The sequence below is a fragment of the Poecilia reticulata genome, linkage group LG15 (genome assembly GCF_000633615.1).
Source record: "Poecilia reticulata strain Guanapo linkage group LG15, Guppy_female_1.0+MT, whole genome shotgun sequence".
Lineage (NCBI taxonomy): Eukaryota > Metazoa > Chordata > Actinopteri > Cyprinodontiformes > Poeciliidae > Poecilia > Poecilia reticulata.
The window spans coordinates 21892034-21915932 of record NC_024345.1 but is presented as its reverse complement, the minus strand read 5'-3'; the positions used below and the strand labels follow the sequence as shown (position 1 = coordinate 21915932).

Below are 23899 nucleotides of genomic sequence, written 5' to 3'. Positions count from 1 at the left end.
ATAGGACATAAAGGAATCCTGAAATGAATAGAGTAAATGTGATTGATGGGAAAAGTTCCCAACTAAACATATTTTTGTTTTTATTTCATGAGTGTTTATTTGTAAATAGTATTTATTTGTTTATTTATTGTTGAATGAAACATTTCTTCATAAATGAAGGGACAGTGAAAAAAAGTTTGAAAAAAGTCAGATTTCAGACTTTAACGTCAGAACTCTGACAAAAAAAAAACTCAAAATTTTTAAGAATTCTGGGATTAAAATCTGAAATCTGACTTTTTTGGTCCTAATTATCTTCCGTAGAATTCTCACACTGTACAAATAGTTCGGCTCTGTTAAAACGGACATGGAGAGTGATAGACCTGGAGGTCCTCTGGGTCATTCCCCATCCTGATGGTGGCACTATAAACTAATGATACGTATTCTGGTACCGAATGAAACGAAAAACACAAAAATGACACTTTCTGACTTTTCTCACCGTACAGATTCGTGGAAATGTCCCGGAAGTAGTCTCTGAGCAGAGACTCCGGGTACAGAGTGGCTGCAGCATGATCCAGATATGTAACTCCTGTTTGTTAGAGAAAACAGGCCTGTTATATTTGGACCCAGCTGTCCTCCGATCAGCGCGGCGAACCGTCTGTACCTTTGGACCTTCGGAACTCCTGCTCCACCACGTCCCGGAAGTTCCCCTCGTAGCCGTATCGATCGCAGCATTGCTGGAAAGACTCAAAAGAACAGAGGTCGTGGAAATCCATCGTGGGGTCCGGCACAGCTGGACGCGCTTCAGCGCAGTGCTACTGTCATTATCAGCTCCAAAGTCCAGAGATAAACACCGACTAACGGGTTAAAGTCGCTCTTTGTGCTTCTGTTACCGTCCGGAACCAGAGCCTGCGGGCTGGTAGGACGGACAGTGGACGGTCACATGCGGACATGTGGGGATCTCAGACATGAGAGGGAGTTTCTGACTCCATTCAGTCCAAAAAAAAGATGAGAAGAAGTTACAATCTGAAGCCATAACTGATTTACAGTCGGAGTCAGAGGCGGTCCTAACTGAGGGCGACCCCTCCCCACCCCATGGGGGGCAGGCTGCAGCCTCAAGTAGAAATAAAAAGCATCAACACAATGACTGGAGGAAGGGAAAAAAATTCAAAAGGGATGTCAGCAAAAAAGTTTTGGGATTTTCAAGAATATTATCAAATAAAAATAGATGCAAAATAATTTACCTTATTGCAAACTAACACATTCACTCAGGATTAAGCCAGGAAACTTTCGTCATGCAGAACCTTTCATAGGTCAAAAACCACAAAGAGCTTCACAATAAAACGAGCATTAAAAACAGAAAACAGCCCTGAATCGCACTTTTCCCTGTTTGAAACCAATAATCAGAGGACATTTGTTCCAATGAAGTTTACAGGTTGTTTTTCCTTAAGCTCAAAATTCTGTTTTTTTTTAAAATTATTATTATTATTGGTCTGACGTAATATTCAAATCTTAATTGGTTAATTTAATTTACACTTACAGCAAATGTTTTTCATTAGCTGTGAGTGGAAAATAATGATAATTAACAGAAACAAAGACTGGAATTAATCTCTAGAGTTGTTCAGTGTTTATTTATTCAGTAAATTATTAGCAGAAAATCTGCCTACATGATGAACATATCAAAAATATTATAAAGACAATGCAGTTTGGAAAGCAGAAATACATAAAGTCTGTCTGTCTGTCTCTGTCTGTCTATGTCCGTCCGTCTGCTGAGCCATATGGAGCTACAGTAATGCAGTAAATAATAATATTTACTGGAAATACTTCGCACTGCTCTAACGGATCTGAATCTGATGCTTCATGTATTGATTTGTGAAAAACAAAAGATTTGGAAATTTGCTTCCTTTGACTAAATTTGTTAGTATTATTTGTTTTTTCTCACTTTTAAGAAACACTTTACTTGTTTTATACTTTTTCTTTTTGATTACATAATTTTATGATATTATTAATTTTATGAATTTATGATATAGTTAATAAAATCTGAAATTTAATTCTGGCTGTAATTATTAGTACAACGAGTCTGTATTTAAATATGTTTGTTGCGATTCACAGAGGATGATGACTCCTTGTCAGAGTTTGTTTCTGTGTCTGTATCCGTCTGCTCATCTCTGCTCCTCTTCCTCCTCCTCTTCCTCACATCATCTTGTAACGCATATTCCAGGATCCCTCAGATGAGTCATCTCCATCTCTCTCATCATCTGACAGGTCCAAGTATGAATTTCCCCCAGCTGTCTGCCACAGAACCCTTTCTGTCTCCGTTCTACAACGTCGTGTCACCGAGTAAAACCAGGCTGCCTCAGATTTTACTATCACTGACGCAAAAGGATTGTGTTCCTGAAGTCCATCCACACTGTGCATTTTCATTCCTTTTCAGAACACCCAGCTCTTGTTTTTGTTTGCGTATTTCCATTATTATGCTGTCTAATGTACTTTGGTGGTGAAGAATAGTTTCGCTGTCCATCATCTGTCATTACCAGAAGGACTTCTTGTTCCAAATTGATAGATTAGAGCAAAATGTCTACCGGACTGTTCAGGAGTTTGAGAGTTTATTCAAGTAAATACTATTTTTCTGCAGCGTAGAATGTTGAGATTCTTATATCAACTCTAAATTATCCTCATTTCAATTCTACAAAAACTTTAAATCGAGTTTATGAAGGCTGGTAAAGAACACTTCAAACTATATTCAATATTAATCCAGACATTAGAAATATTGGGAATTGATGACAGAGCCGGCACAAAGCATAAGCTCAGGGCCGCCAGAGCATCACGGGCCTCGAAAGACAGCTTGAATTTTAGCACAGAACGTAGATCTGAAATTAAAATATTTACTTCATGACAATTAGAATACTGTTAAAGTTTCAGCATAAATACAAAAACAGATATAGCATAAAAGAAGATTTAAAAAAATTCTAACTGAAATCCATCCATCCATCCATCCATCCATCCATCCATCCATCCATCCATCCATCCATCCATCCATCCATCCATCCATCCATCCATCCATCCATCCATCCATCCATCCATCCATCCATCCATCCATCCATCCATCCATCCATCCATCCATCCATTTTCTTCCGCTTATCCGGGGTCGGGTCTCGGGGGCAGCAGCTTCAGAAGGGAGGTCCAGACTTCCCTCCCCAGCCACTTCTTCCAGCTCCTCCAGGAATTCCAAGGCGTTCCCAGGCCAGCCGAGAGACATCGTCCCTCCAGCGTGTCCCGGGTCTTCCCTGAGGCCCCTTCCCGGTGGGACGTGCCCGGAACACCTCACTAGGGAGGCGTCCAGGAGGCATCCTTACCAGATGCCCGAGCCTCCGGGAGCATGGGGTACCGGGCCCTTTAAATTTAAGATTTAAAGGACTTGGAAAGTTTCCTTTGTAGAAGTACAAAGAATAGTTTTAATTGGTTGATTGTTGTGTTACCATAGCAACAACCTGACGCTGCAAGTTATCTCAGGTATTAATCAGTTATCCATGATTACCTTTAAGCTCCGCCCACTTTCTCCCAGTTTCCACCAAATTAGCATCGAAAGCCTTTTAATGGTGAAGATCTTCCAGACAAGCAATAGAAAACTTGTTTGGGACGTTTCTGACTGATTTCCCTTGGAAATCCTCAGGTCATGCCGCCCTGGGTGGCGAGCCACATCACTTGTATTAAAATCTGTTCATATTTTGTACTGAAATATGAAAATATCACCAGCTTAAAGTAAAACGATTTGAGATTACATGTTGTGAATTGGCACATAGAATCTCATGGGGATAAATTTACAGTTGTAACCTGAAAATGTTTATGTTTTCGTGGTACTTGGCTTTAATAAACTATTATGTGTTTAAGGTAGACATTTAGCTTACTGTTAAGCTAAAAAACTACAGCTGGGATTCAGAGATACTGCAGTTTTTCTCATAAGAGCAGATTTACCTGTAATTGAAGCCGCTCCGTTCTCCTGCGATCATCTGTTCCTTCTTTCTGTGAGTGAATATCACTATAAGGCGGAGGAAGGATGCTACTTGTAAAGTGGTTATAAAGCGTTCCTAGATATGTGCTAGACAAGCCATGAGGCCATTATTGTCTTGGTGCGACGCTCTGAATGATAATTAAATATGCCACTTCTGCTTCACTGATTCATTTCCTTCACAGTTTCTGAGCACAGCTGAATACATTTTTCAGCGCAGAATGGTTTTATTGTATCCAGTTTGGCCTCATTACGAGGCCACAAGGGCTTGTTGTTGGGGGAGGGCAGAGGCCGCGTGGAGGGAGGGTGGCGGGGGGCGCACCCCATGAAGACATTGTGCTTAACATCACTAAATACTTCAGACGCCACATTGTTCTCCATCAGTTAGGTTATTTGTAAGCAGGCAGGAATCTTTCTGAGATCCTAATGAGAGGCGCAGCCATCCTGCAGGGTCATAAAGACTCATTGGTTAACAAGGCGTCTCTTCACTGTCTCCCTGAGAATCCTTGATCTTCTCGGGTTTTTCTCTGCTGCTGATCGCTGTGTCTGTGCTGGACGGCGTCCAGGCGGCGAGCCTCCTCACCCCTCGCCCTGCCCTGCCGCCGGGCCTCGTGGATCTCCGGTCAGAGGAACGCCTCCTGGGTGGCTGTGACAGGGGGAATTAGGCGAGAGATGCGGGCCCACTTGCCCTGCCTGCGTAGGGGCTTATCTCGGTCTAAGCTGAGGGACTAATAGCAAAGCCTGCCTTCGCTCCAGCCGCTCTGAGGGCACAGGGAGCCATCTGTCCACTCTGTGGATCACTGAAAAACAAAGGGAGCAAACACCGAACTCGGACTTCAAACTAAAAGGCCATTCATCCCAAAGATACCAGAACCAAAGAAGACGAGTAGGAATTTCTCCCACTCCAAGGTCAGTTTGGTCAAGAGCCGGCCTTCGTGGCTGCAGGTTGCTCAGATGGCTGTTAATGGTAAAGCTGAAGCTTAGCCAGAGAGAAACTTGAAGGTATTGCTTCTGCACATCTAACGGGCGCCAGACAAAGCGAGGCTTTGTTTCAACGCGCTACCCCTGACTCCTATTAGGCTGAGATATTTTCAGCGTCGGCTTGTTTTTCGCTCCTCTCCTGGGTTTTTCCCTTAAACTATTCACTTCAAACAGCCCAGAATTATTTGAATTTAGACCTAAAGCCAAACTTCTGATGTATCTCCGTTGTTATAACCTTCATGCTGAGTTCTGTATCGCCTCATGATATGTGGAGGCTCACAAAATGCTATAAATAGTCGCCACTCCAGATAGTCACGCTGTAATCTCTCTCATGGGTTGTTTGAACATTTTTAATGTGGTAATTGTCATATTTCATTAAATATAAAGTGTGCTCTTGTTGATCTGAAGACCCCTTTAGAACAAAGTGGAATACAGTATGTAATAAAGCGTAACTCATTGCAATGGTATCACATTGTTCAAAATTAGACATTCCTTGCTTTACCCTTAGATTTTGAATTCATAGTCTAACAAAATCCCTCCAGTAATCCACTTAGACATTGTTCCCCATTTCCCTCCAGGATTAAGGGCCTGTGTGTGTGTGTGAGTGTGTGTTTTAATTGTCTGAGGCATACTTCTGTCTGTCAGCGTTCACAGAGCAGAGTTTCCCCACAGGTGATCTCTTTTTTATCGTGTAAACTCTTCGGTTGCCGGTGTACACCGGGGTTTTGTTCAGAAGTCTTGACTTGCTGGGGTTGACAGAAATGGGTCAAAAGGGTCTTAGCATTAACTAAACAAATCTTGGGCCTGCAGGATTAGAGCGAGACGCCGCCGTTTGTTTGATGTAGTCATTGTACCGACAGACAGAGACGGGAACGCTGTGGATGTTTGCTGAAAGATGTCCGTCTCTCTTTTATTTTTTTTTGTGTGTGTTTGATCAGATGGTTGAGATCTGTGCAGCTTCATCAGCTGGGATTGTTTCATTTCCTGATCCTGTTAATTTACTGCGTTATTTGGGTCAGTTGATCCTGACACATTTCATGATGATTATCGCTAACTGGATTGTGCTGTTGGTGGTCTGACTGACTCAGTTTTTAGTGCTTTTCCATGTGTTTAATAGTGAGGTTTCTCTAAGGTAGGATTTATGGAGGAGTTTGAATTATAAGCTGTAAATTACACAACCAAGGAAAAGTAAACAGCATCTATTGAAATACACACAGTGGAAATCCGAAGTTTACATACAACAAATAAAAAGACAACAGATATTTTCTTGTTTTAGGTCAGCTGGAATCACCAAATTTATTTCTATTTGCTAAAAGTGTCAAGGATTTCTTTCATCTTTGATAAAATAAAACGAGTCATTTCTCCCTCTAGTCCTGGACTAGCATGTTAGTTTTGGTTGCATTTACCCAGAATGCCCTGTGTTATAGTCCACTTCCTACTTTTGCACCAGGCTCCAGTCCACTTTGCGTTCACATATGCATTCAAACTGCATCAGCTGACTTCATTTCAATTGATCTGAGACTGAGGTTTGTAGACAGATCAGAGTTAGCTTCTTTGGTTTGCATCAGAGTTTGATTGACATTCACACCTTCCCAAATGAACCAGACTTTCCAGACACACCAACTAGAATTCAATGAAAGTGGACTAAACGGGGCTGAATATTTGATTGTAGCTTCCAGTTGTTATATATTAATTCCCTGCAAAAGAACGATTCAGTGGAAGATTTAAAAGCCATGTATTAATATGCGGTTTATGTCCAGGATGGCAGAACAACATCAAAACATGCTTTAACCGGATTAGCAGCTGTGGAGCCCCGCCCCTTACTCCAGTTCTGCTGGATATGTAAACCACACATCCCTGTTTTTGTCTGGCAATGACAAAGCAAGATATCTGAGTTCTGCTTCATTGGCACAACTGGTTAAAAAAGTTTCTTTTTTTCATTTTTGTCTTGAGATCCTGCTGGAATATTAGAACAAAGCCGTCAGAAGCAGAACATCGGAAGTGAAAAACAACCCAGAAACTGATGTTTTATGTCATATAAACATTCACCTTCATAAACAGAAAGGACCTCATTTACCTGTCAGTGGGATGGAAAATCATGCATGCCAGATCAGGGGGAATTGTTGCTTTTAAGGGCAATCAGGTTTGCTGCAAACACCTTCTGCTCAGCAACTCTGCATGAAATGTTTAAAAATGTTTTCATACCTGGTAGTCCTGTAAACTTGGTTCAATTGGGACCAAAACAGAAACATTTATCCCCTTTTCAGTTCGCTTTCTCTCTGTACTGTCAACAAATCAAACTAATTGAAAAATCTCTTCCCCTCCTCGCCTGTGGGGGCGCTGCACCAAAACCCAATGAAGGAAACAACACCAAAACCTCTGAAGAAGACGCTGAGCCCGACTTCCTTCTTCACAAAATGTAAACAAAAATGGAGTAGCACCAGATTTTGGAGGATTTCTCTTTAGTAAAAGACCACGAATCATTTCTCCTGCCAACACTAGACATGCGCATTTGTTTTGGTTGTATTTACCCAGAATGCTCTGCAAAGTAGCTTGGTGTTCACACAATGCATTCGAACTGTGGTAGAGTTCAGACCGAGGTTTATCAGAGGACCAGAGTTCGCTTTTTTTGGTCCACATCAGTTTGAGTACACATTCACACCTCTCCTAGCAAACTGAACTTTTTAGTCAAATGAACTGGAGTTTGATTAAAATGAACTAAACAGAGCTGGTGGGAATGCACCCTAATTCAATGCTCACTGAAATCCAGACTCTCTGACTAAAATTACTTCCCTCCCTCGCTTAAATTAGTTTGCTCATTAGTTATGCATCTTCATTCGTCTGAGTCTGAAGAATAACTTCTCAGAACTCTGATAATCTTATAAACACTGTGACTCTGGTCCTTTATAGAGCTGCAGCCGTTATGGTGCAACAAACTGCGTTAATGCATCATCATTCTTTATTTGTTCCATAAATACAAAGAATTGGACACGCAGCAGAAACAGAGTGGACGCTGTGTGGTGTTTCAGAGGAAAGTCACACTCTGATCACTTGATTCTCAGACTTCCACAGCACAAGTGGCTTCCTTTGTGTCTCATCGTATCCCAGGGAGTCACACAACTTTTATTTAGCTGGAACTAAAGACACGTGAAGATTGCAGCGTGTGATAGGCTTATCTCCACCCCCAACTCACAGCTCCACCATGAGAAGACAAACGACAACGATCCATAACGCCTCAGACACCATCAGACCCTGATAAACTCTCCACAGAATCCTTTAAACAGGATGAAAGTAGCTGCTCAAACTTTGGGACGTGCTTCGCTTACCTCGCGGTGCAAATGTGTGACGCCAAGTTACGACCTAAAAAGTTGCTATATTTTATTTGCATCTTATTTGGAGGACAGACAAACGGAAAATAATGTTGAAATCTTCAATATTGATAAAACATTCTAGTTCCACTGGTAGATTATTTCACTTATCACATGTTTTGTTATCAGTTTTGAGGAATTATTTACTTTAAACCAGTTCCTATATCTTACTGAAAAGTTACTTTTAAATGATTTTTATCTTATTCCCAGTGTTTTAAGATATTTTGCACTTGATTTTATAATTGATCAGATTTTGGATTGTTGCAGTGAAGATGTTTGATTGGAAAATATTTTATTTAAGGACATTTTACCAAAGGGCTGTGAATAAAAATGTTCATCTCCTTTTCAGACACGTATTCATTTATCATTCCAGCTCACCGTCCCTACTTTGTGCTGGTCTGTCATATAAAATCTCAATAATCCCTAGAATTATAATGTGACAAAGTGCTGTAAAGGCGTCAATACTTTTGCCAAGATCTGCAGGTGTTATTAACATCCATCCATAACGACTCAGGAGAATTGACATTTCTTCCACAGAGTAAAAGCTTTTACCTTTGCTTCGTCAGTTTGCTCTTTAGCAGAAAAACGGTTGAGGACAGGAAAGGATTCACGTCATTTTCCCTTTGCCAATACCAATGTATGACGTGGCCATTAGCACGAGCACCCAAATCTTCTTAAGTGGAAATTCATAGAAGTAGAGCCCGTAATAGACACATACCTGACCATTTCGTCTCAAGCAGAAACTCAGTGATACCTGAAGAAAGAAGAAATCCAGATGAAACTGCACCTTTGAAAGATGCTCTTGGATGAGGCTGATTTCCTCCTCAATTTTACACATCATTTCCTCCACATCATGAAGCATTAAACCACGTCTAACACACAGACACGTCTTCGTCCTCTCTGCAGAGTACTCACCACAAAGATCCGAAATCACTGAGGATGTCCGACAAGGAAGAGATGACCTTGGACGGCGGCCTGAACGTCACGCTAACGCTCAGGCTGCTGATGCACGGAAAGGTAATCAGCAGATCTTCAAGGTGTTTTTCCTCTACAGGCCCATCTGAAGTGATTTCATTCTGACTCCACATTGTTCTTCCTTTATCTTCTCTCGCAGGAAGTTGGCAGCATCATTGGAAAGGTCAATTTCATTTACATTTATTTATTTTTGCACTTACTAATTGAATTTGCCTAAAAAAAACAATCTTTTAAAAAAAAAAAAAAAATTTGGGTTTCAGAAAGGAGAAACGGTGAAGAAGATGAGAGAAGAGGTGAGTATTGTTTGAAGTCATCAGTCAGGACAAAACAAAGTTTGAATAACCAACGGCCTGGGTTTGCAGAGCGGCGCTCGCATCAACATATCAGAGGGTTCGTCTCCTGAGAGGATAGTGACCATCACTGGACCTACAGAGGGGATCTTCAGAGCTTTCTCCATGATCGCTCAGAAGTTTGAAGAGGTACAGAAACATCCTCAGCAAGTTATCAGGCCAAAGGTTAACGAGTTCTAACTCAAGAGTACAAAAACACACCTTGGATTTTCCTCTATCAATAGTACGGAAGAGGATTAGGGCCAAAAAATGAAATATTATTTTGACCTTTATCTCAGAATTCTGACTTTTGAGCTCAAGATTAAAGTCAGATTTTCTCTAAAGGCCTTAACCCGCTAACAATGGTTATGAAGCAAATACGAAAAAATTTATTCAAGAAACTGCACAAAAAAGATTCAAAAGCTCGACGCAGCTGATTTCCATATATGGGCCTTTCAGCTTCATTTCCTGCATGATTCAGTTTGGACCATCGGATAGATGGTTTCACATCTGACTTTAAAATCAAATTCAGTTGACACATTAATTCATGGCTGACTCAGTGGCTGCAAAGCAAACCCAAATCACCACCCCTCCCCCACCGTGCTCAATAGTGAGAAGTTTTTGTTCTATATTTATGAACAAACGTCTCCAGAGGAGATTGTTCAAGACACATTGTCGTCTTGACAACACGTCCAAACAAGCCACTGAAGTCCAGTCCTTCTGCAGCTTTTCTGCCATGAACTTTAATATTTTATGCCTCATGTCGAGGCAAACAGAATGGTGGGACTGGTTGCCCGGCAGCGTCAGTGGTATATTTGATCTACAGAGTTTCCCATACACTGCAAAAACACAAAATCTGTTTTGGTCTTGTTTATAGTTAATTTATCCTAGTTCACCTGAAATAAGACAAAACTAATTTACAAGTAACTTTTCAGGAGCTGGCTTTAAATATTTGTTTTGATATTGATGAAAAAGTTTTACTTCCATTGGCAGATTATTTCACTTATAATGACACATTTTTTCTATATTATTAGCGAAATAATCTGCCAATACAACTAATACTTTTCATTTTAAGGAATTATTGACTTAAAACAAGCTCATGTTTCTTGCTGAAAAGTTAATTATAAATTAGTTTTGTCTTATTTCAAGATATTTACACTAGACCAAAAACTCTTGGCAAGATTTTGTGTTTTTGCAGCTTGTATTTAATAAATTAAAATATATGATGAGTTTTGACTGCCAGATTAAATCCACCTTTTGAAAATAACCTCTAGGCAGATATTATAAATATTTTTTCTATTGGTCTGATGAAGTATTTTGTTTTCAAGGTCATGTTTTCAATAACTGCAAGTGGAAAAATCATCACAATTAACAGAAATGAAGCTTTCAAACATCCAGCTGTGTTCAGTTAATCCATGTAACATGTTTCACTTAGTGATGAAGTTCCTGAACTTTACATTTTATTATAATTTATTGAATAGATCTGTGTTGTGTAATTAAAAATAAGAAAATAAAGAAAATAAAAATGATAATAATACATCCATCACATGTGGATTAAACAGGGATGAAGGGATGATATCTGAACTTGGTAAAGTCCTAGAAATGAGAACTTTCTTTTCTTTTCACCATGACTCCATATCAACGTCCATCATTCTCTTTTACAAAAACATTTCCAGAAGCGTTTCGTTCCTCCGGCTTCGCAAAATAACTGAAAAGGACACGTCAAACTGAGCTGACGTTCTGTAGGTTCAACAGAGGGAAAAACTGCGACATATTTTTGAATTCCCCCCAGGATATCACCGCAGCCATGACAAACAGCAGCGTGACAAGCAAGCCACCTGTGACACTTCGTCTGGTTTTCCCAGGGAGCCAGTGTGGCTCGCTCATCGGCAAAGGAGGCTCCAAGATCAAAGAGATCAGGGAGGTACGGCTGCTTGTCCTCCTTCTTTTCCAGCTGGAATTTGTTTGTCTGAACCCACACAGGAATAAAAAAATCCTCTGGGACTCAGAAATCAAACAATTCTTGTTTTTGTCTGCTGTAAGATGGTCACTGCTCCTGAAAATAACACCCAGGATGCACAGAATCTGAAAGTATTTTCTAGTCCTGATATCTTACTGCACTTGAAATAAGACAAAACTGACAAGAATCGTTTCAGCAAGATATAAGAGAATGTTTCAAGTAAATAATTTCTTAATGTGGGGGCTGCACAGTGGCGCAGTTGGTAGAGCTGTTGCCTTGCAGCAAGAAGGTTCTGGGTTCAATTCCCAGCCCCAGTCTTTCTGCATGGAGTCTCCATGTTCTCCCTGTGCATGGTGGGTTTTCTCCAGGTACTCCGGTTTCCTCCCACAGTCCCTAAACATGACTGTCAGGTTAATTGGTCTCTCTAAATTGCCCCTAGGTGTGAGTGTGTGTGTGCATGGTTGTGTGTCTCTGTGTTGCCCTGTGACAGACGACCTGTCCAGGTGACCCCACCTCTCACCCAAAACATTAGCTGGAGAGGCACCAGCACCTCCTGACCCCACTGAGGGACAAGGGTGCAAGAAAATGGATGGATGGAATTTCTTAATGTTGATGTAAAAGTTCTGGTTCTTTTTTACTTTTGTAATTTCCACGAATAATCTGTCAATGGAACTAGAAGCTTTTAAATCAGTATAAAGGAATTACTCACTTAAAACAAGCTTCTATGTCTCCCTGACAAGTTACTTGTAAGTTAGTTTTGTTTTAATTCAAGCGTCCTAAGATATTTCCACTAGAAACTGAACTGACTTGGTAAGATCCTGTGTTTTTGCTGTGTGCCTGCATGGATCAGTTTGAGTCCAAATGGACAATATTTGTGAGTGTCTCTTCAAATATTGGAGCATGCATTGCCTTTTAGGCTGCAGCTGCTCCCTGCAGGGCACACAGTGTTTGGGCTAATCTTCAAACGGCTTTTCGCGCCTTATTTCCAGGAATAAACAGCCTTTGTCTCGTCTGTCTTTTGGTTGATGTGAAGACCACAGGCGCTCAGGTTCAGGTGGCAGGAGACATGCTGCCGGACTCCACAGAGAGGGCCGTCACAATCTCCGGCACGCCACAGGCCATCACTCAGTGTGTGAGGCACATCTGCTCCGTCATGCTGGAGGTGAGTTCTGCTGCCGGTTCTGAGAGGCCGGAAACGGTTTGGGTTCGATCGGGAAGATGTTCAGTACTAATGAGCACTGAAAGCAAAATGGAGGCTTTTGGTTTGGATGAAAGTATGTTTTAATTTGAGGGTTTTCCTTATCAGGACATGTTAAATGGTTTCATCTCCAGTAAAACCAGATTATTGTCATTATTTACTAAAAACAAGCAAAGCTGAAAATTCAGCCTCTCAATCAGGCCCAGTTCTCGTTTCAGTGTTGATTCACTTCATTGAGGCTTGAAGACATTCATTTTAAGGCTCCACCACAGCATTTTTTACTTTGACTGGGTCATTTATACGGCTTGTTTTTTTCCCTTTTTGATATGTTTTGATGCAGATTAGCTGCTGTGTTTGTGTTTGGTGACCCAGTAGAGGCCGGACTTCAGCTGTTGGACAGAAAGAAAAGAAATAAAGAAATAACTTTGCTCTCATATACTCAGAAAAAGAAAACTGGGCTTTGAAAATTTAAAAAAATTACAGCTTTAACATTAGATTACTTTAGTTCACAGAAAGTTCATGGTTGACTGATTGACTATTAAATCTCCTTATTCTAATCCCAAACCATCCACTGTGTTGGACATTCTTTGATTCTTTGTTATGATCTCTAAAAGTTTTGTTCTTCATTCAGAGTCAGATGCAAATTGTTTGGAAATCTCCTGAGTTTTCAGATTGACGGACGGCTGCAGTTCCTACTGTGAGGTCATTGCTGATGTCTTTCTGTTCTGGCTTTGTGTTAATCCACTGGTTTCGGCTCCAGACCAGTGAGCCACTGGTTTCCTAGAGGGGCTTTTAACTGTGATCATCAGTTGATCCAAATTGGCTCCACATTTGTTGAGTTAATGTCAGAATGGAATCTGGAGTGTGATTTTTTTAATCTTAGAGGTAAAGGTTTTTTTCACTTTGTCCCATATGAAATAAACGACGGTGCATTTTCTGTCATATTTTACTGGCAGCAGGTTTAATTCATATTCTAATTCCTTATCCAGTCCATCAGTCGCTGCCTGCTGAGCATATGAACCTCTTTGTTTTGCTTCTTAGTATTTCTTGCAGCCTGTCAGCTGCAGAAGTTACTGTTAATGTATTCCCGCTGCATGAAGCGCAGCGCTGGGTTTGGATTGGAGCTCCAACTTACTCCTAATTATGGGGTCTGCTCACAGCTCTCTGTGCTTCAGGGTCTCATGTTCCTTTCACTGCAGATGTACAGGGCATAAAAATGCTGATTGAGTGGTAGAAAGTAGCGGATAAAATGCACCGCTGCCAGCTGTGGGAGTGCATAATGTTTTCTCCTCTTTGGTTTGCTCGCCTGTGCCTCCAGTCTCCACCGAAAGGAGCAACCATTCCTTACCGTCCCAAGGTCCTTCCTGCCGGCGCTCACGCTGTGTTGGCCCCGCAGCACTCTGCACAAGTAAGTGGTCAAACAGGAGTAATCCATCTTTTAAAGTATATGAAAATTACAAAAAATGCAGCAGCTGAATAACAACGATCATTAGCCACCAGAGGGACTCGTTTGTGAGAAAAAACTGCTCTGAGGTGAAATCTTCATGCTGAGATGCTGTAAGCAGAGAGATTATAAAGGAAAGATGTTAAGGAGGCTGAAGGCAGGAAATAATGTGGAAATATGTGACTTTTACAGCGTCTTGCATCACTGCTCTCAGCCTGATTTATATGCTACTTTTTACATTGTCACATAAACTTTACTGTATTTTAAAAGGATTTCAAGAGATAAAAGAGGTCAGCAACAACAAATTAAAACTCACACACAGCTGAAACATTTTAATGTTTTATTATGTTTTATTGCGAAAGCAAAGTTAATTTAAAATGCATTTCTGCTTTCAGGTTTTAGACCAAAGTGGTTTAATACAAAAGAAACAAAAATTAGTTTTTAGAAGGAGGTGATCTGGAAAATGAAGACGGATCGGTGAAGCCAATTAATTTCTTATAAATATTAAAAGCAAATTTTGCATAAGAACTTATTGAAAAGCTCCTCATATGACCGTTTCTTTTTGCATCCGTGATCAAAAACATTTGTTTGGTTTTGAGAGCTGCAGGTTGCTCACCCTTGTGATGAACTGACGCGCATCAGATTTTCATTTAGCACTTCAGAAACGGCCGAAGTCTCAACATGAAAATGTTTGTTTTTGAGTCAACACGTCTCAGTGAGAGCTGAGGATTTTACCATGAGCAAAATCACTGATATCTGTGCGAAATTTCCATTTTTGCGTCGTCTTCCAGACACTCCCGTAATTTCAGCTATCGCTAAATAATTAAAACTACATCTGTCCAACTCATTTTGGATTTAGCTGAAGCAAACTGTGGATTTTTAATTGGGTTAATTTTACATTTGTGTTTCAAAAACGAAACAAAACAAAAACATGCATATTTTTTCAAACTGGAACAACCAATGAATAAACCATATGCATACTTTTGCCAGGGAGGATGAAGAGATTTCAGTTTGTAGACATTCAAAGCTAGCAGAGAACTGCAGCTGGAACAAAGTTAGGACTCAGGGGGGTTGAGTACAGAATAAACACCACATCTTCTTGTTTTTCTCAGTAGAAAACATGCATTCCTTCCCCTTCAATTCACAATTATGCACCAACCTATTAAAATATCCACAGGTTTGTGTCTGCTGCATAACAAGATGCGTAAAAAGTGAGAGACATGAGTTCTTGCATGGCAGAGAGAAACCTGGAAAACAGGCTGCGTGTAAAGTTCACATGTCCGTCTGCTTGGCAAGCTGCTGTCCTGAATTTTGGCTGTGTGCGCTCTGACCTATCAGACATCTGTTTATGTTATTGGATTTCAAGCCACAGTCAAAGGGGGCAGAAAAACAGCAGATGACATTTAGATGAAATTCCATCAGATCCATACACATTAGAGGCGGGAAGGGAATGGATTTCCACTGCGCCCGGCCGGGTCACACTTCAGACTCGGCTGCACAGTTTCTGTTTCGTGTTTCATGTTCCAACATGTCGGTTTGTCACCACTCATCTCTTGTGTCCTTCCAGGCGTTTGCAATCCCAGGACAGTATGCATTTGCACATCAAGATGTAAGTAGAGCCAGTCTGAGCGACCGCCATCCGTCCTAACGATCTACTCCTGCCCACTCCTTCCAAGCGCACCAATACGCCCTTTCTGTGTCCCACTCTGCAGAGAGGAAACTTCAGTAACCCCGATCTGTTGACATGACTAACACTAACCCACAGTAGTAACCTGCATTGATTGAAATGGAAATGATCTCATTTATGATCAGTTGTGACTGTATTCTGCATGCTTTCTAAAGGCAGATCGATCTCTTTCACACTGACACCATCTGTGATGTTTGTGAACTTCAGATTGTAGTTTTCAGCTCCTCTGAAATAATCCACTTTGATTGGTTAGCTCTAACTTCCTTCCTACCCTGCAGTTGACCAAGCTTCACCAGTTGGCTATGCAGCATATCCCCCTCCCTTCCCTTGGGCAGAGCAACCCTACCTTTCCTGGTACGTACCCACGGCTCCCCGGGGAAGTCCATCTATCCCTCTGTCTTCACTCCTCTTGGAAATCACACCATCAATACGCCGCTGTTACCTCAGTGAGGATCAAGGATGTCTCCATTCTCGGAGTTTAGAGACTCTCACAGGTTTTTATCTTTGTAGGTGGTGGCTTTTCTAGTCGTATTCTGCTTTTTGCAGATGAAAGGAGAGAGAAAAAGGCAGCCAGTTTAAAGGTCAAGCCACCAGAGTATTGTTTCATCAATAATCTTGAAAGTTAGCCACAGAGATATTTACACTCTGAAGAGGAATATTTTACAGACGGAAGCAGACAGTCTGAGATATTTCAGAGTCATGGCAGCTTCTTTGGGCAAGGAAAATGGGAAAAATGACAGGAATATTTACAGATCAGTAAATATTTCTCACAATTTTTCATTTCCTTCCAAATTTAAGCCCATTCACCCAGTTACCCCCCGTCCAAAAAATACTTTACCTTCACAACATTTCTCCTCTAAATCTAACATCATCTTGGCCACATCATCCCCAACCTCAGTCGTCCCAAACTCATTTAATCTGCCCCGACTAACCACAAACATTACATTGCATCACAAGCTGCGTCTCCATTCACCATATAATTGTGCAAAATGGGAATTAAGAAAATACATTTGCTTAATAGAAACTTTTGAAATTTTGAAAAAACAACAACACATTTTTCAATACATTCTTGCTGCAGGATGAATTGTTTTTCAGCTGTATTGATGTATAAAACTGCAATAGAAAAACTTTTTTTGCATCAGAATTCATGTGATCATCAACCGGATGTTACTAAAGGCTGAAAAGATGAAAAAAGACAACAGGAAGTGGTAGAAGGATGATGACGCAAGATGTTTTTTAAATGATTTATCATGTGAACAAACTTAGTCATGTATGATTTTATTTGTGTTTCTTATTCAATGGAAATACTGCAACAGTGAAACTGTTTTTTCGACATTCGTGGAACATCAACGTTTTGCGCATATTTGGAATGGAAACGCAGCTAAATGAAAACAGATCCAGCTGCTTCTCAGTCACTGAGAATGTCGTCAAAGGTTTGATTTATTTCACAATTTCAAGTTACGAAAAGTGAAACTCAAATTACAGAGGTACAAAACACACAGAGTGATGTGTTTCTAAAAGGTTAATTCTTTGTTTGCAGAACGATCTGTGCAAAAACATCCATCCATTTTCGTTACACCCTTGTCCCTCAGTGGGGTCGGGAGGTGCTGGTGCCTCTCCAGCTAGCGTACCGGGCGAGAGGCGGGGTCACCTGGACAGGTCGCCAGTCTGTCGCAGGGCAACACAGAGACACACAAGACACACAACCATGCACACACACACTCACACCTAGGGAGAATTTAGAGACTGATTAACCTGACAGTCATGTTTTTGGACTGTGGGAGGAAACCGGAGTACCTGGAGAAAACCCACCATGCACAGGGAGAACATGGAGACTCCATGCAGAAAGACCGGGGCCGGGAATCGAACACAGAACCTTCTTGCTGCAAGACAACAGCTCTACCAACTGCACCACTGTGCAGCCCCCACACACGAAACAAGTTTAGTTGCACTCAGAAGTCTCCACCTTAGTCTTTGTTCTGAAACTTTTCAATACACCTGAATCAAAGAAAAAATGATTGATCAGGTTGTTTCAAAAAGTCTTGACGTGTCCAGGAGGAAAATCCTCCAGGCCTGGAGCGCTGGTCTCCTGCAGCTTTTAGATGCGTCTCCACTTCAACACACCTGAGTCAAATAATGAGGTCGTTAGCAGCACTCTGGAGAACTCGACTGCACTGAGGCGGTGATTCAGCTGTTGGATTCATGTGTGTTGGACCAGGGAGACGTCTAAGAGCTGCAGGACTCCGGACCTCCAGGACCAGGATGGCCCACCCCTGATCTAGAGTGTAGAGCAGAAATACTTTGTAAGATTTGCAGTGCAGTCACCTTTTCTTCAGGATGTGGATGGACTGCATGTTTCCATCTCAGTGTAACATTTCTTTATTAAACTTCTCCTTTTCTGTTGTTCTTAAACTAAATTTGGGTTTTTCTTTAGCTGTAAGCAGAATTAAGTGCTTGAAATATAATCACTCTGTGTGTGATGAGTATTTGAGTTTCATTTTTTTTGATGAGATTCCATCAGACGGAGAAGCAGCTGCACATTAGATTTTTCAGGCAGGTTTTATGCGACAGCCATCCTAAACTCAGATTTAAAACTGCAGCAAGAAAAAGGATGAGCTTTGTATATACGTTTGTAATTTATATGTTCAAGATGAACCAGCCACATTGGTGTTGATTTTTCATGTCATGAATGTGCGAACCATCAGCACAATGCTGTTATTAGCGCTTCTTGTCCTACTTTGCAGGACTGGATGCTTCTGCACCCACAAGCACACAGGAGCTGGCAATACCTAATGATGTAAGTGCTCCACTGTTTCACCAACACTTGCATCCTCATGCGACTGAGTTCATTAAAACTTTCTAGAAGACGAGTTACGATGGGAGATGTTGGGATGCACACATCTGAGCAACAGAAAGTAATTCTCCTTTTTCTTGGCCGACAGATATTACTTCATAAATTCACCCGCTGCATTGTCAGAGAGGAGTTGTCGGCAGCATCACTGAATATTACTACTCATAAATAAAGCTAGTTAATTTCAGGTCAAAGATGCAGATAAGTGTTCACTTGGCACTGAAGCCCAGATCAGATTAATGGTGCATTTAAACCAGTCAAGAGTGGAAAGTTACTCAGACTGCAGCAAAACAGATATTTAAATCAGGATTTTGGTGCAGGATTCTTGTATCCATACAAATAAATCCTAGTCCGTTTAAGATTACTGACGTGGATGGATTTTATACTATCATGTTTGAAATAAATAATATTTGGTTCAATATCAAACACCAACAATTTTGGTAACACTTTATTTGAAGGGGGGTGAATAAGACAGTCATGACACTGTCGTAAACATGTCAAACATGTCATAAACATGTTATAAACATGTCATAAACATGTCAAACATGAATAAGCCTTCATGAATATTTATGACTGTTGTCTTAAAGTGTCATTTGGTAAATTATGACACTTTTAATACAAAGTTGACATTATTCAAAATGTCTTTGTTATGACAACTTGACATTAACCAAGAAATCATTACTGATATAAATTTGTTATAAAAGTATTACTGATTGCACTTTAAAAATTAGGTAACTTTATGTTATTAAAGGTAAAGTTTAAACAGTAATGATTTATTGGTTAATGTCAAGTTGTCATAACAAAGACATTTTGAATAATGTCAACTTTGTATTAAAAGTGTTATAATTTACTGAATTACGCTTTATGACAACAGTCATAAATATTCATGAAGGCTTATGACAGGTGTTATGACATGTTTATTAAAGTGTTATGACAGTCTTATTCACCCCCCTTCAAATAAAGTGTTACCAAAAAGTTTTTTGTTTGAAAGCATATATTTAGTTTATAAACTAAATATTTTGCTCCAAATTAAATATTTATTTTGCTAGCTCAATACTTATCCAAACCAACGTTTTCATTTTCAAACTAAAATATTTAGCGCAGACCTCAAATGTAGGAATATTATTCCATATCATTTCTGGAATAATCTGGCGCAAATGTGACTGAAAAATGAACATGTCGGATAAATAAACCAAGTTGCTTTCATTTTAACTAACTTTTGGCACATTTTGGCACTTTGTTAAACAGCTGTGGTCCACTGAGCCGGCAGCTATCATATTAGATAAAACCAACAATAATTCAAGCTCATGTGTCCAGTTGTGTTGAACGAGGAGAAAATGAAGCTGCATTCATTGTTGCTGCCGCCAGCCGGAGACCTGCAGGTTAAAAACAAAGGAAGGCCACTCCACCCTGATTTGGCCCTTCAGAGTTCCCGTTATCGCTCTCTCTGTTTAATGAAATGCAAAGACAACAAAGTGGCTGTCTGGCCGTTTTGCTGGCTGGACCGCTGTCTTTCTGGAGTCTTCTTGTTACTAGGCAACCGACTGAGATTCATGAAAGAGTCAAGCAAGTAACCTTTCCCTAAAATTGTGAATTGTCAGTCAACACCACGCATAAAACAAACAAGAAGGATTTGACACGGTAATCACCGAGTTTCAGAGGCGCTGGTTGGTAGACAGAGCACGGCGCTTCGCTGTTTACAGACCATCATGTTAAATGGAAAACAAGAGAGCAAATTCCCCAAAATGTTGAGAATTAACGGAGATTAAAAGCCAATCTTCTACTGCGCTGACTTGCTATCAAATCCCAGGCCAGACTTTATTAGATATGAATAGAGGTAAGAATCAGAGGAGAGAACTGGGTTGTTCTGTTCTGCTGTCAGATCTAATTCCTGGACAGCGATGAAATATGAGCTCTTTTGTTATTTACATGCTTTCAATCTCCTCCCGCTAGTTTATTGGCTGCATAATTGGAAGACAAGGCAGCAAGATCAATGAGATTCGCCAGGTCTCTGGAGCGCACATCAAAATTGCCAGCGCCACTGATGGCTCAGCCATGCGCCAAGTCACGATCAGCGGCTCGCCGGCCAGCATCGGCGTGGCCCAGTACCTCATCAACGCCAGGTGAGACATTACGCAGGGCGGCCACGTCCCGCCGTGCTGGCTGCACACCGCGGCCTGATGATAAGACATCCAAGCAGCTCGCTGCTGTCTGTAAAGGGCAGATTTGTTGTTGTTTCTGGGTGAGGCTGGATTTGTTCCAACTCACTGCTCCGTTCTGTTGACTGCATTAAAATCCGCACTCGCTGCTTTATTTTCTTTCTTTCTTTTTTTTTTTTTTAAAGCCCATTCTTTGATTTTTGTGTTTTCTCATCCCTGGTTGTAATAGTTTAGTTCCATTGTGACTTTTTGTCCAATTCAAGTTTTGGAGTGTGGTTGCTCGGTTTTTTTTTTAAGTTATCATTTGTTAAATATTTAGGTTTTATTTTCACACTTTGCTTAATTTTTAGGTGAAAATTACAAAAAGGTCAAAGTATTGATTGTGATTATCGATGGGGTGATGAATACTCAATAGGAAACACAATTTTCAAAAATGTGGCGGTTTCTCCCAGCTTTTACTGCCGCCATTTTGCGGACTAGCGTAAATGCCACCAGTAGTATGAAGTGCCGTAAATTGTTGACAACTGACGCAAACTGGTTATTTGGAGGCAAAAAAAATAAAAATCTATTTTCCATAAATTTGAAAGGCTGGTAAATAGATTCATAAACACAAAAACAAAAGGATAGTATATCTTTAATTTCAGCATGTTTCAGTAAACGTACAACACAGTTCCAGTTAGTGAGTTTCCCCCCATTAATTACGTTTTTATTTATTTTAGTTAACAAAAATGTTTTCTCCATTTCAGTTTTGTTCTTTTTAGCTAAGTATCTCTTCTTTTTCTTGTCTTTTTAAACCATTTTCCACCCTCTGGACTCCAGCTTAGAGATGGCTAAATACACCATGCAGGTGGCGTCCTCTGCGACCCCCGTTGACCTCAACATGAGCTTCTCTCAAACGGTCCCCACCGCCTCCACCTCCATGGCCGTCCTGGCCGCCTCCGCCCCGACCCCCTCCGCCATTAACCCCTCCACCCTGCCGGCCATCCAGAGCCCCCACTACGCCCTGCCCGTCTCCAGCCTGCTGGGGATGAAGACGCTGCCCGTCCTGACCGTCCATCCGGCAGCAGCTTCCAGCCTAACTCAGGGTCTGACCCCGTATACTGCAAAAATGTCGACATCTGGTGCAAAAAAGTCTGACCGGCAAAAGTTTTCTCCTTATTGATGCCGCCTCGTTCAATCTGCAGGGCCAGTCAGAAGTTTACATACACTTTGTTTTTTTTTTTAAATAGTTGGGTTTTGCTCTTGTACACAAACCACAGATGATGTTTGGTTAAATCCACCAACGACCTTCTGGCTTCATTCAATTAGCACAGATAAACATTTAAACTAATGTCAATTAAATATAATCAGATTAATCACTTATGCTTAACTTTGCAAACTTGAAACATAAATATATACACAGTTGTGGTTTTTGTAGGAACGTTGCTCCTCGTTCTGCTGCTAAAATGTAAACAATGATCAGATTTTTTACATTTTTGCTTCAGAAAGCAGGTAATGTGGTCCTTCAGTACTCAACAGCAACTAAAGGAACTTTTCTCCACAACATGCATACAAGTAGGAGCAACTTGTTCCTGAGACAAAGTCCAGTGTCTCTTGTGCTACTGTGTGTCTTGACATTACTGGGTGAACTTTTGTAATAAATCTCCTTTTCAAATAAATAATTTAAATCTACAGCAGCGTAGTCGGGCCACTATAGATAGAAAAAAATGAGTTAATTTATGCTAAAAATTGTAGAAACTTTACGATGTCCAATTTTCTTGGAAAATGTGGAAATTCTCGTTTTTTTGAAAAGTAAAAAAATTTTGATGCTGAAGAAAATGTAAAAATTTTTCTAGAAATTTTCTGAGATTAATCTAAAATAGTCTGAATTTCTTTGTAGCTAATTTTTGATATTGTAAATATATATCAGAAATGTTTGTTATTTGTTGCTGATTTCTGAAATGAATCTAAAAATGACATGTTTTTGCAGAAATCTTCTCGCTTTTTATTTTTCTGTCTACAGTGGTCCAGATACGCAGTCGTATAAATCACTCATGTCACCTTGAGTGTATGTAAACTTCTGAGCAACCTTCTCCTCAGTACCTTCCTGATAAGACTTTATTAAAAGATGGCAGATATTTTAATATTAACATATAGAATTGAAAGCACAGATGCTGATAGATATTTTCCAGGAGTTCCTTTTGTTTTCCATAAACCAGGAGGATATTAGAGTCAGACTGAAATGACAGGAGTATTAAAAAACAAGTCTTTGTTAATTAAAAGAGTCGACTGAGGTCTACAATAACATCCTGATGTCATGTGAACATGCAGAATAATTACAGTGGATAATAACTCAGGCTTTTATTAGTATCCCAGGGAATAAATGAGCTTTAAAAGGAGCACTTACTCCTGAAGAAGGAATTTCCATAAAGTGTGTTTCTATCTGTGTAACTTTTTAAAACATTAGATTAGATGTTATCACCTAGGATCAGATGGTGCTTTGAAAGGCTGTGAACTGGTTTGTTTGTACAGTGAGTGTTTGTATTGTTTTAATGAAGATCGGCCCCGTCCTGTGTCATGCGTGTCTTTGTTCCACTGTGGGCTCTCATCAGCGCTAACAGGCTCGGGAGTCCTGTAGTCTCGTTGCACCGTGGCCGGCTCTGATGGGATTATCGTAAAGCCACAGTGGATTCACAGCTGAAGTCTCTTCCCAGTAATCCTGTGGAGCAGGACTGGCCTGAAACGCGTTTGCTGGTTCGGTGCGGCTTGTTGTTTGTTCTCCAGCGTGAAAACAAGGAGAACGCCTCAAAGAACTGAAGTCACATCACTTGTTTTAAATTAATGTTTTATTCATCTTTCCGATGCGGGCATGCACTCAAACAACGGCGTATTTGTACGATTTGTAAATAAAATGACTTGGAAATAAATGGAACTTTTTATGAACGCAGCTCGGTTTTGTTTTTGATTTTGTTAACGGGGAAAA

At 40.5% G+C, this 23899-nt stretch overlaps 2 protein-coding genes across 3 annotated transcripts in view; one reads left to right on the top strand and one right to left on the bottom strand.

The window, feature by feature from the left end:
• Positions 1 to 1349, bottom strand: part of mocos (molybdenum cofactor sulfurase) — a 13005-nt gene extending 11656 nt beyond the window's left edge. Inside the window, exons 1-2 of one of the 2 annotated variants that reach the window (XM_008430060.2) lie at positions 641 to 1349; positions 476 to 565 (exon numbers count right to left, since the gene is read on the bottom strand). In XM_008430060.2, coding sequence (XP_008428282.1) covers positions 476 to 565; positions 641 to 752 — 202 coding nt within the window. In that variant the 5' untranslated portion in view covers positions 753 to 1349. The remainder of the gene's footprint in view (positions 1 to 475; positions 566 to 640) is intronic. The other variant, XM_008430059.2, reaches the window with a different exon arrangement.
• A 3014-nt stretch (positions 1350 to 4363) lies between these two features.
• Positions 4364 to 23863, top strand: LOC103477144 (poly(rC)-binding protein 3). The gene is made up of 13 exons (XM_008430061.2): positions 4364 to 4894; positions 9241 to 9351; positions 9449 to 9472; positions 9570 to 9602; positions 9672 to 9788; positions 11431 to 11562; positions 12632 to 12760; positions 14115 to 14204; positions 15808 to 15849; positions 16206 to 16281; positions 18672 to 18724; positions 20732 to 20901; positions 21757 to 23863. Exons 2-13 carry the CDS (start codon positions 9274 to 9276, stop codon positions 22097 to 22099), a joined length of 1287 nt encoding a protein of 428 aa, XP_008428283.1. The 5' UTR covers positions 4364 to 4894; positions 9241 to 9273; the 3' UTR covers positions 22100 to 23863.
• Positions 23864 to 23899: the final 36 nt, after the last annotated feature.

Excerpts from the sequence above, each read along its gene's own strand:
- LOC103477144 (XM_008430061.2), top strand. The coding sequence starts at position 9,274 with ATGTCCGACAAGGAAGAGATGACCTTGGACGGCGGCCTGAACGTCACG. Across the intron at positions 12,761-14,114 it reads TCTGCTCCGTCATGCTGGAG|TCTCCACCGAAAGGAGCAAC; the intron begins GTGAGTTCTGCT and ends CTGTGCCTCCAG. Across the intron at positions 16,282-18,671 it reads GAGCAACCCTACCTTTCCTG|GACTGGATGCTTCTGCACCC; the intron begins GTACGTACCCAC and ends CCTACTTTGCAG.